Source organism: Hylobates moloch, unplaced genomic scaffold (genome assembly GCF_009828535.3).
Source record: "Hylobates moloch isolate HMO894 unplaced genomic scaffold, HMol_V3 SCAFFOLD_9, whole genome shotgun sequence".
Lineage (NCBI taxonomy): Eukaryota > Metazoa > Chordata > Mammalia > Primates > Hylobatidae > Hylobates > Hylobates moloch.
Window position 1 is genome coordinate 112,376,413 of NW_026652284.1, and position 13,678 is coordinate 112,390,090.

The following is a 13,678-nucleotide window of genomic DNA, read 5'->3' on the forward strand; positions in this document are numbered from 1 at the left end:
GTCAATTTTTGTCAAACAGTACACTTAAGATCAGTTTATTCTGTGAAAATTATCCCTTAATAAAAAATTTAAGTGTATTATAAATACTGGAACAATTGCAAAATTATTGTTAGTTACCAAAAATAGATATATCAGGAAAATATAAGAAAACCAACTGAATAACTTAACAATTGAGGACAGTTTGCAGTTAAAAATAATTATATGAAATTAATATCTGTGCATTTATTAATTAAAATGAAAACATTCTTAACCATGAGCTAATAAATTCAAAGAAGTATATAAGACTTACATGAAGAAACTATATATCTCTGAAATGTGCCTAAGAATATTTATATAAATGGAAGCATCTTATTCTTGAATAGGAAGTTAATATAGACATCAGTTTTCTGTAGATTAAGCTATCATTTTAGCAAGGTAATTTTTTTTAAGTATTTGAACAAATGATGCTAAGGGCAATGTGAAAGAATCCACATGCAAGAGCAGTTGGGAAAATGCTGTAGAAAGAAACAAGGAAGCATTTGCCTTGCTTAGTAGAAAAACGTAAGACAGATCTTTGGTACTTACATCAGATTGGACCTGCATATGGGTAAGTGGAAGAGAGGAAAATTCAAGTGTAGAAGGTATCTGTGGTAAAGATAAGATTTCAGATTTTCAAGGAAAAGAGCAACTGTTGAGTTAACCTCGTTTGGACAACTGCTAAACACTACCGACCAGCGAGGGAAGGTGGGGGGGGCAGATTTCCACTTCACTTCTTTTACCAAGATAGACAACTTCACTCATTGTTTAGAAAATTACATAAAAACACTAGAATTAATACAGGAGTATTTCTTGTAATCTTGATGTAGAGGGAAAGTTTTTCTTAGCACAACCAAAAAACTAAAAAGGAAATAATTGATTTTTTTGGTAAGGTTTTTAAGCATTTGGCAACAAAAAAACTTGAGAATTAAATAATGAATCGGAGGAAAGCATTTGTATCATATGACAAAAGGTTAGTTTCCCAAATTGATAAGAGAAAATATCTGAGTAGGATTAGAGGCAGTGGACTTAAATAGGCAGTTTACATTTTCAAAGAAATGTAAAATGGATACTACAAAGATACTTACCATTAATAGTAACATAAAAATTAAAAATGAAAATAAGAATGAATTACCTCCTGCCTCTCAGATTGGCAAAGCTGTTTTAAAAAGACTGACTATATCTAATATTTGTAACAATGTAAAAGGTATACTGAAATGCTGAAAGTGTAAATTGCTGGTATTCCGGCAATATGTATGTACCAAAGTCAAAATTTTGAGTACACTTTGATGCAGAAATTCTACTTGCAAGACTGTAAACCAAGGTGACAACCAGTCGGAATAAAATTATGCATGTGTAAGAACAGACTTGTTAACATTATTTATCATGATGAAAAAATGAAAATGAACCGCATTTGTTCTCTGGATTAAATCAAGTATGATATATACATATATAATGAAATACCATTCTGTCATCAAAAAAGATAATATCTGTATACATGAAATAATTTTTTATTAATGAAACAAAGCTCACAAGAATGGGTAGAGTGTAATCGCATTTAAAATTGTATATACATATTTTCCAAGGAAAATGTCTGCTTTGGACTTAAAAACAATTTGACACTACTGTGGTCTGTTTCCCATGCAGCCTTGTAGCTGGCCAGTAACTACAATGGCATTGATCTCTGCAATTAAGGAGTCTGACTTTGATATTCGCAGATAGTAGATAGAATACTCGGTGAAATGAACAGCTTGTAAGTACACCTGCTGACAATGTTTTTTTGTTCTTTTATAGTCCTCCTCCCAGTCCATCAGGAACACTGACCATTACTTCTGGGCATGCCCAATACCAATCTGTCCCAGTCTATGAGATGAAGTTTCCAGATCTGTGTGTGTACTGATTGGCTCATGAAGACCTCAGCATAGGATCTGTAAAGCCTAAAAATTAAGGCCAAGCTGAGGTTTCAGGGTTTACTTAATGTGTATTAACATACTTCTTGAAAATAATGATGGAACATATCTTAAACCAAATGCTTGGCATACCATATTAGAAGTTTTGGAGCTATATATAATTTTGAGTACTTTCGAAGATAGATTTATGCCACGTTAATTTGCTTTGAGGTTCTTGTTGCCTTTTTAAGTTGAACATGTTTTGGTTTCACTTTATTCCACTGTTAAGTAGTATATTTTAAACTTTTCACAAATGTAATGTTTTTTAAAAAGTAAGCCTTCAGAGGATTGAAACTGTATAAATTGTTTATCTCTTAAACACCTACACAGCCGCTTAGATGTAGAATTTTTGTTGTTGTTTTCTGCAAAGGCAGATACATTTAAATATATTCCTAGTCCTGGGGCTGCAAAACTGTTCGGTGGCTTTTTGTCCCCATGCTTTAGATAAGCTGGGATAGGCACCCTGCTATTCAGTTACTGTAATAATATGTGATAGGCATTCCTCATCTTCTTCACAATAATAGGACATCTGTTGAATAGCATTCCTCGAATATGACCCTTAAAACGCCATACTTTAAATTGTCTGGTTCTTGTAATACTGTGTTTCCTGCCAAGAGTTTGATCATTCTGCTTGAGAAGTGTAGAGCTTACTCTTGGAGTACCAAACTGTGCAATATTTTTACATTGTAAGATATATTAGTTTACAGGCTGTGCTTTGAAATTATAGTAGTATTTTGCTGTGGCTCCATTAATTAAATGAGATAATATATTTAGTGCAGAAAAAAGACATTTAAAACAGCTATTAGTTCACCTGTGAAGAGTCTGTACATTTTGATTTCCATTGAGTACATTTATTTACATTTGTATATTGTTTTAAATCCTCATAGTCAAAAAATTCTCCAGATGGACTTTTAATTTGTAAGGTTTGAGCTGTGACTTGTACACATCTGTTTAGAATCAATTATATTATATTTGAAAAGCTGCCTGTGTTTTAACAATCAAGTGTGCTAAAGTTTGTCAATTTAAGCTGCTTTTGATTTCAGCTACCAAGATCACAGGTGCACTCTACACATACACTGACAGACCCATAACATTACATACATCTTAGTGAATTCTATCACATGGTAAAATGAACAGCTTTCTTTGTAACTCATAAAATTCTCTTAGGACATTTTTATAAAGTCACCTGTTTATAGTTCTATCTTTTCAGATTCCATTTCTTTTTACATAAAACAGCATACATATCAAAAACTGTAGCCTAGAAGACAGTTTAATTTTTGGCTTTTGTTTTTGTTTAAAAAATTGCAGTGAAGAATGGGATGTTTGTGTTTATGGCTATTTGGGCACCTTTAGTAGAAACAGAAAAAAGTAAGGAAACGATAATAGGACAAGCATACTTGAAAATTTCTGAATACTTAAACAAAAGCGCAACATCTTGAAAACCAGTCTAGTCATTGAAACCTATGAAATGACACTGAAAGATCCTGGGCTGCTTCTTAAATGTAGATCAACAAGACTTGTTTCAGACTGACAGTGGAGTCGTTACCACTGGAGGACTGAAGGGCCCTGTGGCAGTTGTCCCTGGAACTTTGCCTCTTGATCAGGTAAAATGCTTCACCAGTCAGTAAAGCCAAGTTGTATTTTTTTTATTGCCCTTTTTTCCTTCTGTATTTTTAAAGAAGGATGTTAATTTTTGACTATATATTTTAAAAAAATCTAAGCAGGGGGACATGCAAAAATAATCATCATCCACTTGGATGTCATTTTATAGATTAACACTGTGTGCTTTTGTATGGAAAAATATATAATTTAATAGTATAAAAAATAAAATATATATTCATTTGCACTTATGTGAAACACAAACTTTGCTCTACAGAATTTCGTGTTTCTTAGTGATTTTAAAATGCATGTTTTGCATGTAAAGGAAAACCATTACAATTAATGTTTATTACACCTTTATCTTGGTCTTTGTTGATTTGGGTTTTGTTGGGGTTTTTGTTACTGTTTTTAAATTACAGTAGGCTTCTATATATCCTGGATTTCTGAACTGGTCTTGTTGACAAGGATTCCCAAGAAACGGATCTTTTCACTGGCAGACTCTCCCATATCTGCAGGAGATTCTGCAGGAACTGGGTGTGCACACGGTGTTGTAGCCAGTTCAGGTACTGAATATTTAGGATTTGGTGAAGTTCACTGTATTGCTATATTTTTGTAGATAAATAAAACTCAATAAATTGTTAATCATTCTCTTTTTGCTGCATAGAGTTGCTTATATCACCCTTTCTTTCGTGACATTGAACAGTTAACATTTAAATGTTCCTCCTGTACTTGTGTTGTCTGTGACCACTTACAGAGTTGTATTGTTATTGGAGTTTACCTAAATACCTATGTGCACACACACACACATACTTCCTTAATACTTCTGAACTCATTATCTTTTAGAATAATAAACTACACTTTACCAGCAATTAACTTCTCCCTACCCAAAATGTTTTTCTTCCTGTCTGAAAATGGAACTAATTTGTCTTATTCATGCTTATATCTGCATTAAATGTAATAAAGTTAGTTTTTGAAATGTAAAAATTCACTGTGCAATTCATATGTGAGCAATAAAACAGATTACTTGTATATAAGTTCATTTTTTATAGCTATTGTTACATTTAATTAAATTTATTCAATATTTGCTTAAATTAAAAATGAAATGCTTCTTTTGAGCCCAATAGTTCAAGGCTGCAGTGAGCTAGGATCATGCCACTATACTCCAGACTGGGTGACAAAGCATGATCCCATCTCAAAAACGAAAAATGAAGAGCTTTAGTAAAAATCAATTTGCCAAGTGAATTCATTCCCATGTACATTGGAAGTATCAGAATGATAACTGCTAGTCATGACAAGACGTAGTAAGGTAAAGTTCACAGTGTGTGCTTGTGAAAGTGTAGTTGCCATCTCTGTGTCAGTCTTAATGATTGTCTTTTCAACCTTACCTCCTTGTCCTATAAATTACACAAAGCAGCTCTTAAAAAAAATTTTATACACACACACACACACACACTCTCTCTCTCTCAGTACCCTATCCCCCCCGGTTTGCTTATTCTACTACCTACAAAGATGTGCATCATAGCCTGAATGTGGTTCAGGAACCTCCTTTGTTAGGCAGTGTAGCATAGCAGTGAGGAGCTCAGGCTCTTGTTCACAAATTCAGCACACCACTACCTAAGTGACCTTAGGCCAATGACTGAACTTTGACCCGTGAAGTTCTCATCTGTGAAGTGAGTATGGTAAGTTCTGCCCTCCGAGGTTAGCTGTGAGAAGTAAGTGAACCACTTAGAAGAGGTTCCCTGTGCCACATCTACGTGACACAGAGTAAGCATTCAATAAATGATTAATAATCATCTTTGAGTTCACTACACTGGGACGTAAGCAACTGGGTAGCCCTCAGCCCTGCAGTCTTAGGCCAGCCATTCCACATTTCTGAACCTGTTTGCATGGGTATAAAATGAGCACTGTGTTTGCTGTGCTATCCCATATACTTTCCTTCCAACTCTTAACTTGCTGTGATCCTGTTACCTGTTCTCTCATCTGATAAAATTATTGATCTCAAGTGCCAAGTTCAAATGAATGAAAAAGCAGAGGCAAGGTGGAACATCAATCTCTGCCTCTTAGTTTTGCTGTATTCAGCCTTTTACCTGTACGTTGAATCAGAGGCAGACTCTTACAAAGGCACTGTCTTAGCCTAGGTTTCTCTAAGGCAGAGCCTGAGACAAGGTGTATGTGGAGGTACTACTTTGGGAATTGATCTAACATGGAAGCAGAAAAAGCTGATTAAGAGGATTTCTTAATTGTCTATCACTTGAGGTGCCTGGATAACCATTCCACTGGACATTCTAAGGAGTCTCATAAAAATAATCTCAAAACTTCCCAGGGGATGAAAAATTGGGAAAGCATTTATTATTTGGCTTCTCTTCATGGTTGAAGGTGGCCCTATGGTTATTAACTCCCTCACATTTTTGGACTGTTTGTGCTTGAGTGCTGAGCTGTTACCCCAAGCTTCCCATACCTCATTCTCAGGGAAGTCCTGTGCCAGAAGGCAGGAAGTACAGCAGTACAGCAAGCAGGTGGGCATTGCCATTCCACTTCCATGAGGCAGTCAGAGTCCATGTGGAAATTGTTATCACAGCAGGGTCTGAAGGGATATGTGAGGATTAGAGGATGTGAAGTCGAGCAAAAGATGTCCAAGATAGCACCATCTAGTCTGGTATTTAAGAACAAGACTAAATCTGGGAGCATTTGGTTTATAATTTCATATGTTCCCCCATCTTGCTCACTGGTTTTGGCCATAATACCTCTTGCACCATTGTATTTGCTGACCCTTTGCTTTTCTTATCCTACTTCACCTGCATAAAGGTTAAAGCTGTACACTTGTAGAATTCCTGATTCAAGAGACGTAAGAGCTGAAAGAATCTTAGAGTCAGGTTCATTCAAAGCTTATGTTTTACAGATGAGAACATTGAAATTCAGACTTAAAGCTGACAGTAGTCATTCACCAACTAACTTTAAACTAGTAAACTTCTGATTGTGACATCAACTTTAGTATATCTGAAAATAGAAATACCATTCCATTCCCTAATATAGCAAGAAAATGTAAAAAGTAATCATCTCAAATATGATAATTATAAGTCATCTAAATGAATAAAGAAATTAGGGATCCAGGGCATTCAACTCAGTGCACAGTAGGCTCCTTTAAAAAAAATGCTTTACTGAAATATAATTCACATACCATAAAATTCACATTTTAAAGTGTATAGTTCAGTGGCTTTTAATATATTCACCAAGTGAAGCACTGATCACCACTATCTAATCCCAGAACACTTAAATCACCCAAGAAACCACATACTCCTTACCAGTCACTCATTTCCCCTTCCCTGCCAGGCCTTGGCAACTGCATTTCTCTAGAGACTAATGATATTGAACATCTTTCCATGTGCTCACTGGCCATTTGTATATCTTCTTTGGAGAAATACATATTCTGAATCTTTATTTTTTATGGGGTTGTCTTTTTATGGCTGTAGGCTCTTGTGCCTAGTCTGCACTCTTTCCAATTTTTTATTTTGCTGCCAGATACATCTTTCTGAAGTGTAGGAAGCACTACTTAAAATACTTCTCAGACTTTGCTATACACAATAGGACCCAAATTTCCTTGCCCAACATTATAGGGCTTCCATCATCGTTACAACAGCCTTTCTGCTTCCTGAGGACGTGACTCTAACATGAGTCCTGTTTTGGATGTATTACATTTAAGGTGCCTGGGGAGCATCCGAGTAACATATACTAGCATGAGGTTGAATATTCAGGCCTGGAATTCAGAGATTTGGTAGTGATTCAGAAGTCAAAAGCATATTGACAATAATTAAAACTGAAAATGAATGAGCGTGTCCCAAGGAAGAGAGGGTTTGTGACTTGTGAAAAGCTGCTGGCCCCACATAGACACCTGGGGACACATAGCTTTAGAAAGAGGGGCTGCAAAAGGGACCAAGAGAAAGATACCAAGAAGTTAGAAGAGCTGCTTGTTCATGTGTTTGCCTGTTCCCTTGTTCAAACTATTAGGATTTGAAATCTAAAAATAGCCTAGAAACCATATAAACTCAAAGTGGGGTAAAAAGTCTTTCTCTCCACCCATTATTGATTTATACTGCGGGGGGAGAAGTTACCATCAGAATTCTATAATCTCAGGGAAAGTATCACCTTTAAATTCCCTTTCAGCTCTAGCTTTTTGTAATTCAGTCTACAGTGTAGTGCTATGAAGACTATTTTCACTGTCAGACCTGGAATAATCCTTAGAAGTCATCAAATCTAATGCCTTCACTCTGGCCTTCTGGAGCAGAATGGGACTGTCGCCTCCCTCCGCTATGCAGCCAGCAAGACGGGCCCAAGGGAAAAGACATGAAAGGAAAAGTGATTTAGGAAACTAAACAGGATAGAAGTTGGTGCTTACTCCAAGACACACAGCGGGGAATGGGACATGGCGGGACTTTTAAGTTCTAGTTCAGTTAAGCACTGTCAGAATCATCTCTTAAAATATAAGTTCACTACTTCTGCTTAACAGTATTTATAGGGAGAACCATTAAAGATTGTTAAGCAGAAGTAGTGAACTTGATGTGTTTTAAAAGAACCAATATGCTCACTTCTTAGCCAGACACTCAAGGCCCTTCACAATCTAAACCTACCCTGCAGATTGTTAAGCATAAACCCAGAATTTTTTATAAGATGGTATTTTTACCAGGGATCTGGGATGCCTGAATCCTGCCTTTACCAGTCAGCCAACCAAGGTGAAATTCTTGATAAGCTGTTAAGATAAAACAAATGTACTTTATTCCCCCATTATCTGCAGGTGATATATTCCAAGACCCCCAGTGGATGCCTGAGACCGTGGATGCTACCAAACTCTATATACCACTATGTTTTTTCCTATCATACATACCTATGATAAAGTTTAATTTATAAATTAGGCACAGTAGGAGACTAACAACAATAAGCTCATGGAAAAATTATAACAATATACTTCTATAGACATAAAATAAGGGTGACTTTAACACAAGCACTGCCATACTGCAACAGTCAATCTGATAACAGATAGTTTCTAAGTGACTAATGGGCATATAGTGTCTACAGCACAGATAGGCTAGGCAAAGGGGTGATTCACATCCTAGGTGGGATGAATTTGGTGGTGAGAGATTTTGTCACACTACTTAGAAGAGTGCACAGTTTAAAAACTCTGAATTGTTTATTTCTGGAGTTTTCCATTTAATATTTTCAGACCTGAATTGTCCACAGGTAACTAAAACCACAAAAAGCAAAACTGCAGATAAGCGGGGGACTACTGTAAATAGAAAGCAAACTACCACTTTAAGCTGTACCTGAGAGACACTGCAAGACATCCCTGTAAAAAGCTCTCCATATTGGGAGGCCGAGGCGGGCAGATCACGAGGTCAGGAGATCAAGACCATCCTGGCTAACATGGTGAAACCCCGTCTCTACTAAAAATACAAAAAATTCGCCAAGCGCGGTGGTGGGTGCCTGTAGTCCCAGCTCCTCAGAAGGCTGAGGCAGGAGAATGGCCTGAACCCAGGAGGCAGAGCTTGCAGTGAGCCAAGATCACGCCACTGCACTCCGGCCTGGGCGAAAGAGCGAGACTCCGTCTCAAACAAAAAAAAAAAAGCTCTCCATAAAGGCTTTCTAGTCCAAATACCGCTCTCCCTGGCAGGACTTTTCAGGAATCTAGACCTACTTCATTCTCAGTACCTAAGCAGCTGGTTGTTGCTGGTGAGATGTAGACCAAGGGAGGTAGAGCCAGGAGAGTGTACTGATGGGTTGAATTGGGAAGATACAGGAAAAGTTTCCAAGGTTTTAGTCCAGATTAAGTTTGATGATTGGCTGTGTCATTCACTAAGGCAGGAAGAGTGGGGCAAGAGCAAGTTCATGGTGGGAGAGGATGCATCAGGCTAGGAATCAACGGGTTTGTTTTGGCCAAGTTAAGTTTCAGATGCTTACAGACTATCAAGCAAAAATCCAAGTGACTATTCAAATAAGCGAGTTTGGAGTCATAGAAAAGGCCAGCATTTGAGCCGTAAATATGGAAATCATCAGTAGGTTGCATGAAGAGAGAAGAAGAGAGTACTGATAAAGACTCTCCTTGACCAAGGAGATCAAGTCAGGCTGCTCTGAGCCCTCGTCTCAAGTAGGCCTCAGACTAGGCCTTTGAGAACTTCCACTCTCACCACAAACAATTTTGTCCACTCCCCACACTAGGAGGCTTGAGCAAACACCAGTATAGCTCCTAATAGCTCAAGGCCACACCCTTAGGATAAGGACCCCAGCCCCACTTAAGTCGTTCTGAGTTTAGGCCCCAACCTCCATTTTCTTAGAGCATTTACTTTACAGAACTAGCAACTATAAATCTTTTCCCTGGCCCTTTGAGATATAAATCTTCTACCACTCAGAAATGTCTCCTCACAGACCTAGGAGCCATCTCTTTGATAGGCCAACGTTGAGGGAGCGAGCTCTCCTGTCTCAGTTCCTGAGGGTGGGTAGGCTCAGGAACTGAGACAGCAGAGCTAGCTCCCTCAACGTTGCTCCAGTTTACAAAAGAGCTATCTCCCACCTTGCTCTCATTTGCAAAACTGCCTCCTGTCCTTAACATATGAGAAATTTGTTTTGCCTTCAGATAACCGGCAATTAACAAACACAGATGGCTAATCACGTAGACCAGTCCCCCTTATGTCCTTCAGTACATTTCCTTTAGCACACCCCAGCCAACAAACTATCTAAGGGGAAATTAAGAAAACAATCGGATTTACATCTGTAACAGAAAATAAAATACTTAGGAATTAACCAGAGATGTAAAAGACCTATTTAATAAAAATTATGAGACCTTGATGAAGGAAACTAAAAAAGAATCAAATAAATGGAGAAACATTCTTCAAGAATTGAAATAATTAATATTATTAAGATGTCCGTAATACACAAAGTGATCTACAGATTCAGTGCAATCCCTATGCAAATCCTTATGGCATTTTTTTTTTTACAGAGATAGAAAAAACAATCCTAAAATTCATATGGAACCACAAAAGATCCTGGATAGCCAAAGCAATCTTGAGAAGAACAAAGTTGGAGGCATCACACTTCCTGGCTACAAAGTATATTACAAAGCTATAATAAACAAGTATGGTGTTGGCATAAAAACAGACACAAACCAATGGAACAGAATAGAAAGTGCAGACATAAATGCACAAACTAATGGTCAGCTGATCTTATACAAGAGTACTAAGAACATGCAGTGGGGAAAGGAAACAAATGGTGTTTGGAAAACTGGATATACACATTGAAAAAATAAAGAAATTAGAGCCATGTCTCACACCATACACAAAAATCAACCCAAAATGAGTTAAAGACTTAGACATAAAACTTGACACTATCCTAGAAGAAAATATATGAAAAACCTTCTTGACATTGATCTTGGCAATAATTTTTTTGGAGATGACCCAAAAAACAAAGGCAACAAAAGCAGAAATAATCAAGTGGACTACATCAAATGAAAACTCTTCTGCGTACCAAAGTAAACAACAGAGTAAAAAGACAACCTACAAAGTATGAGAAAAAATATATTCTTAGATATTTTGGTTTGTATCCAAAATATATAAGGAATTCATATAACTCAACACTAAAAATACAAATAATCTAGTTTTAAAATGGGCTAAGGACCTAAATAGACAGTTCTCAAAAGAAGACATTCATATGGCCAACAAAGCATATAAAACAGTGTGCAACATTCGTAATCATCAGGGAAATGCAAATCAAAACCACAATGAAATATCACCTCAAATCTGTTACGGTGGTTAGTATCAAATATACAAAAAAGTGTTGTTGATGTGTGTAGAAAAGTGAACTCTTTTATACTTTTGGTGAGAATTTAAATTGGCACAGCCATTATGGAAAACAGTATAGGGATTCCTCAAAATATTAAAAATAGAACTGCTATACGATCCAGCAATCCCACTCCTCTCTATAGATATAGATAGATAATATATATCCAAAAGCATTAAAAATAGGCTTCAAAGAGGTATCTGCACTCCTGTGTTCATTGCAGCATTATTCACAATAGTCAACATATGGAAACAACCTAAATATTTTTTGTCAGATGAATGATTAAAGAAAATGTGGTGTATATATGCACAATGAAATATTCAGCTACATCCACAAAAAGAAAATCCTGCCATTTGTGACAGCATGGATGGAGCTAGAAGTCATTATGCTGAGTAAATTAAGCCAGACAGAAAAATTCTGCACAATCTCACTTATATGTAAAATCTAAAATTCTCAAACCTGTAGAAGCAGAGAAGAGGGACTTAAGGGAGGAAAGAATGGTGTGATGTTGGTTCAAAGGATACAAAGTCTCAATTGTGCAACGTAAGTTCTAGAGATCTAATGTACAGCATGGGGACAATAATTTACAATATTGTATACCTGAAAAAAGGCCTCTCACCTTTTGTTTTGGCTGAGTTGAGCTCAAGTTGCACAGAGGTCTCTCCTCTACTGCAGTAGTACTGAATAAAATATGCCTTGCCATTTTAACAAGTGTCTAGTGCAAAATTTTTCTTTTATAATGCCTAGGACTGAGCCCTAAAGTACACTAACATTTAGAGGGTTGCTAAAGAAAGAGGAATAAGCAAAGAAGACTGAGGGAAAGTAACCAAAAAGGTAGAATGAAAACTAGTAGAATGTGTAGTCATTACTGATAAGAGGAAAATGTTGAAGAAGGAAGCAGTGGTCAGTGTGGAATTATGCTGGAAGATTAAGATGAGAACAGAGGTGTGTCCAATGGTTCAAGCAGCAATATGGAGGTCATTTGTGATTTTGACAGGAACAGTTTCTGTTGAATGATGTTATGTGCCTGATTGAAAAGATGATGGGGAATGTAAACATTTTTTGAGAAGTTGTCTTATGAGAACAAATAAATAAATGGGGGGTGATATCTGGAGCAGAATGTAGAGTCAAGGGAGGGATTTTTATAGATGGGAGACTTTAGGCTGTGTTTGGAGCAGAATGTAGAGTCAAGGGAGGGATTTTTATAGATGGGAGACTTTAGGCTGTGTTTTTACACAGATTAGAGTGATACGGAAGAGAGAGAGAAATTGATACAGAACAAAGGAGATACTTGCAGTAATCAAACCCTAGAGAAGGCAAGAGGGCATTGTACTAGATGATAGGTGGAGAATTTGACTTTTGATAAGGAAAAGGAACACTTACTTCATTGTAACAAGAAGGAAGAGAAAGACTGTGGGGAATTTTGTAGTTTTGATGGCAGGAAGATGAAGGTATTCCCACTGGAAAGTTTCAATTATCTCAATAGAGTATTAGATGAGATCTAATTAGATGAGAATCGTACTGAACAATTCTCCATGTGTCTCTTGCATTTCTGCATGTCTTGTGAGCTGAGACATCAACTACCTTTATTCTGGACTAACTTTTCAAGGATGTGGTATAGCAAACAGACTGGGAAGATAGGGATAATGTTTCCCTTTGGCTCCATAGGCAGACATACTTATTTTCCTGTATTATAAAGATAATGTCTCCTTCTGGGATATAAGACAGGCAGTCTTAAAGCCCATTTTAAAACATCCAGGTTCTCTAAATTCAGAATTCTCCTGTGTAATTGAAAGCACTGCATGTGTAGGTGTCCCCTGGCTCTCTCTACACTGCTTCAGGTTTCAGGAAAGCAACATAAATGCTGGGACTCAGGTTACTGTCATTGCTGTAAGAGAGTCTTGTCTCTGACCCAAGCATCTCAGGTCTTTTGCCAGCATCCATGAAACACAAACTTGTAAGGTTGTAAGTAAGGTAAAATTTCAAATTCTTGTTCTTGAGTCATCAGTTGAGAGTGAGGGGGAGGCAAGGGGAGCTTGAGGGCAGAAGAGAAGATACCAAACAGTTGTCCTGGAGAGCAGAAGAGTCAACTGATTAGGAAAAGGCTGAGCATCCATTTGAGGTTTCGTGGTCCTTAACTTGAAGTGAAATGGCTCAGCTCAGTTTCATTTTTTTCCTCCAGTCACATTCAGCTGCCTCTAGTGAAGATGTGGAGAAGGCAGATGGTCATCATACTGTGGGTGACCTAACACAGTGATAGCCATAGTGAGTAGACCCTTAGTCAATTCCTCTTG

At 37.2% G+C, this 13,678-nt stretch overlaps 1 protein-coding gene across 7 annotated transcripts in view; it reads left to right on the forward strand.

Annotated features, from left to right (window-relative positions):
• The window catches only part of EFR3A (EFR3 homolog A), a 117,910-nt gene extending 105,812 nt beyond the window's left edge, over positions 1-12,098 (forward strand). For 2 of the 7 annotated variants that reach the window (XM_032760447.2, XM_032760450.2), the window contains exon 23: positions 1,810-4,547. In XM_032760447.2, the coding sequence (XP_032616338.1) occupies positions 1,810-1,915 (106 nt within the window). In that variant the 3' untranslated portion in view covers positions 1,916-4,547. The other 5 variants (XM_032760449.2, XM_058443642.1, XR_009214734.1 and 2 more) reach the window with 4 other exon arrangements.
• The last annotated feature ends 1,580 nt before the right edge of the window (positions 12,099-13,678 follow it).